This window comes from Apis cerana, linkage group LG12, assembly GCF_029169275.1.
Source record: "Apis cerana isolate GH-2021 linkage group LG12, AcerK_1.0, whole genome shotgun sequence".
NCBI lineage: Eukaryota > Metazoa > Arthropoda > Insecta > Hymenoptera > Apidae > Apis > Apis cerana.
Window position 1 is genome coordinate 8,357,199 of NC_083863.1, and position 4,680 is coordinate 8,361,878.

The 4,680-nt window shown below is 23.7% G+C and overlaps 1 protein-coding gene across 1 annotated transcript in view; it reads left to right on the forward strand.

The window, feature by feature from the left end:
• Positions 1–321: 321 nt before the first annotated feature.
• The window catches only part of LOC107998997 (Golgi apparatus protein 1), a 4,853-nt gene continuing 494 nt past the window's right edge, over positions 322–4,680 (forward strand). The window contains exons 1-11 of the mRNA XM_017058613.3: positions 322–920; positions 1,020–2,003; positions 2,090–2,191; positions 2,287–2,571; positions 2,662–2,831; positions 2,909–3,026; positions 3,124–3,320; positions 3,412–3,631; positions 3,713–4,039; positions 4,113–4,292; positions 4,389–4,617. Of these exons, the coding sequence (XP_016914102.1) occupies positions 609–920; positions 1,020–2,003; positions 2,090–2,191; positions 2,287–2,571; positions 2,662–2,831; positions 2,909–3,026; positions 3,124–3,320; positions 3,412–3,631; positions 3,713–4,039; positions 4,113–4,292; positions 4,389–4,617 (3,124 nt within the window). The 5' untranslated portion in view covers positions 322–608. The remainder of the gene's footprint in view (positions 921–1,019; positions 2,004–2,089; positions 2,192–2,286; positions 2,572–2,661; positions 2,832–2,908; positions 3,027–3,123; positions 3,321–3,411; positions 3,632–3,712; positions 4,040–4,112; positions 4,293–4,388; positions 4,618–4,680) is intronic.

Consider the following 4,680-nt stretch of genomic DNA (forward strand, 5'->3'; position numbering starts at 1 on the left):
TTGCCAACATTGTGTAATATTACTCACACAATAAGGAGCATTTTCACTAGAAGATAAATATTGCAAGACAATAATTCTTATTTATCAGAGTACATATTCGCATGAATATAATAATGATTTTAGCTTAAATTAATATTATTTTATTATTATATTTTTAAAAATTACTTTTATATCTTTTATAATTGGAAACTATAAATATTTTATAGAACATTAAAATTCAAGATGATATATTATAAGATATATTAAAAATTATTTAAATTATTAAAATATTTTTAAATTACTTTTTGTAAATTACAATATACAAAACATTAAATGTATAATTTAATTGTTGTATAATAAATCAATTTTGCTTTTTAATTTCTATCTTTTAAGTTTATTTGAAAATCAAATTGTTAGAACTATAGATAATAGGTATTACATAGAAGATATTATCTGTCCGCTCAAAGTTTGATGTTACGAGTATACTATTATTTGTGACGTTGATATTATAGTGCATAATAATAATTAAAAAAATAAGAAAAGAAGAGTTTTTATAAAAACGTAAAAGTAGTGTAATGAATTTCATCAAAAATAAATTTTAATTAAAAAAGTGAACTTATTTCATAAGGATGGAAATAAATATAACAAACATTTTGTTTGTAATTTTTTTACATATATCGGTGCTAAATTGTGCTCATTTGACAAGAACTTATTTTAAAGACGAATATGTAAATAATGGTGAAAATATGCCAAAAATCAGTTGGTTATTCAGCAATTCTATTGATAATTCCATTAGAGTTAAAAGAGCCAAAATTGATTTGATTGAAGACAATTTATTAAAATCTATGAATATCAAATGCCGACAAAATTTGAATCGCTTGTGTCATATAACTAAAAATAACGACGAATTAATGTTACTAGAATGCATTCAAAATTTTAAGGTATAGCTTCTAATCATTTGTAATTAACATAAAACAAGGTATGTAATAAAATAAATAAAATAAAATTATTGTTTTTATCTATTTACTTTTATTTTACAGCCAACTGAAATGTCTGGTATTGATGATGAATGTCGTCAAGCAATTTGGGATTATATCTTAAACATTACAGATAATTCAAATATAGAACGTTTATCTAAAAGAACTTGTGGTAGAGAATTAGATTCATTAGATTGTTCTGGTTTTGGCAAAAAACATGGAGCATATCTCTCGTGCTTAATTGATCAAAAAGAAAAAGTTAAAAATCCTAAATGCATTGCATATATTCAAAGATTAGAATGGATTGCAGTTAATGATTTTAGGATTATAATAGGTCCATTTTCTTCAGATTGTGAAAATGATATTAAGAAATTTAAATGTGACAAATTACAACCATACAGAGATATATCTCAAGGACAAATATTAGCTTGTTTACAAGAACATGTTAATGAACTTCAACTTCAATGTAAAAGACATATTCTTCATGTATCTGAAATACAAGCAGAAAATATCAAATTAGATCATCAATTATATTTGGCTTGTAAAAATGATCTTAGTGAATTTTGTCGAAATATTAGACCTGGGAGTGGTCAAGTATACAAATGTTTAATGCAACACAAAACAAATAGATCTATGACAGCAGTATGTCAAGAACAACTTACAAGAAGAGGAAAATTAATTGCATCTGATTACAAAGTTAGTAAAGGACTGGTTAAAGCTTGTAAAGATGATATTAAAATTAATCATTGTAGAAGATCTGCATTTGAAGATAAAAATATAAGACTTGCACAAATTCTTCTTTGTTTGGAATCAGCAGCAAAAAATGGAAGTAAAATTGATGAGGATTGTCAAGCTGAAATGTTTGATCATAGAAAACTTTTAATGGAAGATTATAGATTATCTCCTGAAATAGTTGATGGATGTGCTAATGATATTACAACATTCTGTAATAATTTAAAAATTGGTGGTGCAACAATTCATTGTTTAATGGAACATACCAGAACAAGAAAAAAAAAATTAAGAATATCTAGTAAATGTCAAAGAGCGGTAATTATATATTTATATATATTTTTATATATAAAAAATTATATAATTATAAATATTAATTAAATATCTTTTTGTTATCATAATAGATAGAAGAATTAATAACGGAAACTGATGCTGGAGAAGATTGGAGAATTGATCCTATTTTAAGAGAACAGTGTAAATTTGTTGTTATTCGTGCTTGTAGAGATGTAAGAAATATTTAATCAAATAAGAAAAAATTTAAGAAATCTAAATAATATCTAATTAAATAAATAAGTAATATTGTAATTTATTTTAAATATAGGTACATGGAGGTGATGCTAGAGTAATATCATGTTTAATGGAACAACTTGGTACAAAAATAATGACGAAAGCTTGTGAAACTGCTTTAATTCAAATACAATATTTTGTAGCTAGAGATTTTGAATTAGACCCTCAATTGTATAGAGCATGTAAATTTGATGCAATACATTTATGTCATGCAAGAAATGCATGGGCCAATGATGGAAAACAAATGGATCCAGAACGAGGACCTCTTGTTTTACCATGTTTATATAGACATGTATATCATCCTCAAAAGAATATGACAGTAAGAATTTATATAATTTGATAAATAACATTGTAAATAAATTTATTTAAAATTTATTTTTGAATTTATTATTGAATTGATTTATTTCAGTTAAAAACAGAATGTATTGAAGAAATTAGACGTGTTATGAGACAAAGAGCAATAAATGTTGATTTACAACCTGAAATTGAAGAAGTATGTTTGAATGAATTAGCATCATTTTGTTATGATAAAACGGGAAAAGGAGAAGAAATATTATGCCTCCAAGATAATTTAGATCGGTAATAATAAATTCAATTATATAAAAATCTGAATTTTTACACTATTTATATTTTTAATATATTTATTTTATTTACAGTTTAAATAGGAATTGTAAATTAGCAGTTGGTAATTTTACAGAAGAGCAAGCAGAACATGTTGAATTAAATCCAATAATTTCTGCTGTATGTCAAGATATCATGGAACGTTACTGTGAGGTGCAATATAATTTTTTAAAAAATTTAAATTAAATATTAACAAATATATATATTTTTTTACTTAATTATAATTTATATAAGAAACTTATAAAAATAGGAAATATTAAAATATGGTAAAGATGAGGGTGACATGATGGAATGTTTAATAGAACATAAAAATGATTTAAATATGCGATCCGATTATAAATGTAAAGCAGCAGTGGAACATTTTCAATTAATATCATTGAAAAATTATCACTTTACATATAAATTTAAAGAAGCTTGTAGACCTTCTGTTAAGAGATGGTGTCCAAAGTAAGTAGATTTTTAATCCAATTTTTTAATATTAAATATTTTATATAAATTTTAATCGATAAAAATATTTATTTTTATATTTAATATTTAGATCTAAAACTAAAGCAGATGTAATAGAATGCTTAAGTACAAGAGTACAAGAAGATATAATGAAAGATACACAGCATCATATACCAAGAGAATGTAGACAACAATTAAAAGCACAACTTTATCAACAAAGAGAAAATATTCAATTTGATCCTATTTTACAAACACAATGTATAAATGATATTAAACAATATTGTTATAATCTTGAACCAGGAAATTCACAGGTTGATATGTATATTTATCTTATTTAAATTATTTAATTTTTTATTATTATTTTAATATTAATATAAACATAATTTTTATAGATTCTTGAATGTTTAGCAGCACATAAATCAAAATTATCTGATGCATGTCATAAACAATTGTTCAAAGTAAGAAAACAAGAATTTCAAGATAGCTCAAGTGATTTTGCTTTATTAAATAATTGTCGAGTAATGGTCAGACAATTCTGTCATGATATCAGCCGTTCACAAGCATTAGATTGTTTAAAAAAATATAAAGATGAACCAACATTTGATGATAAATGCAAAAATATTGTTGTTCGAAGAATGATTGAACAAAATACAGATTATAGGTTTAATACTGCATTACAAATAGCATGTTCTTATGATATCAATAAACATTGTAAAGAGGTAAAAATATCTTATTGATAATATTTTTTTTGTTTTTTAATATTTCATTAAATAAATAATATTTTTTCATTAGGTATTATTAAATGAACCTACAGATAAAGAACTTGAAGGAAAAGTTATAAGATGTTTAAAAATTAAATTTAGAGAATCTAAACTTTTAACAAAATGTGAACATCAAATGACTAACATACTTAGAGAAGCAGCCTTAAATTATCATTTAAATCCATTATTAGCTACAATGTGTGCACATGAGGTATTATTTTTAAATTAATTATACGAAAAAAATAAATATATTTTTATTAATATTAATATAATAATTATTTATGTAATATATAATTATTTGGAACAGATTGAAACAATTTGTAGAGCAGATGAAAATGATTCTGGAGCAGTAGAAGAATGTTTGAAAATGGAATTTAATGCTGGTAATAGAGATATGAAAGAAGAATGTCGACTTGAAATTGCTGATTTAATAGAGCAAAGAAGAGCAGATATCAATGTAGATCCATTATTACAAAAAGCATGTGCTGTTGATATCAGTAAATATTGTAGTGATGTTCCTCAAGGCGCAGGCAGACGTACGTAAACAAATATTTATATAATTGATTTACAAATTAAACAGAGAAAAAATTTTGTATATG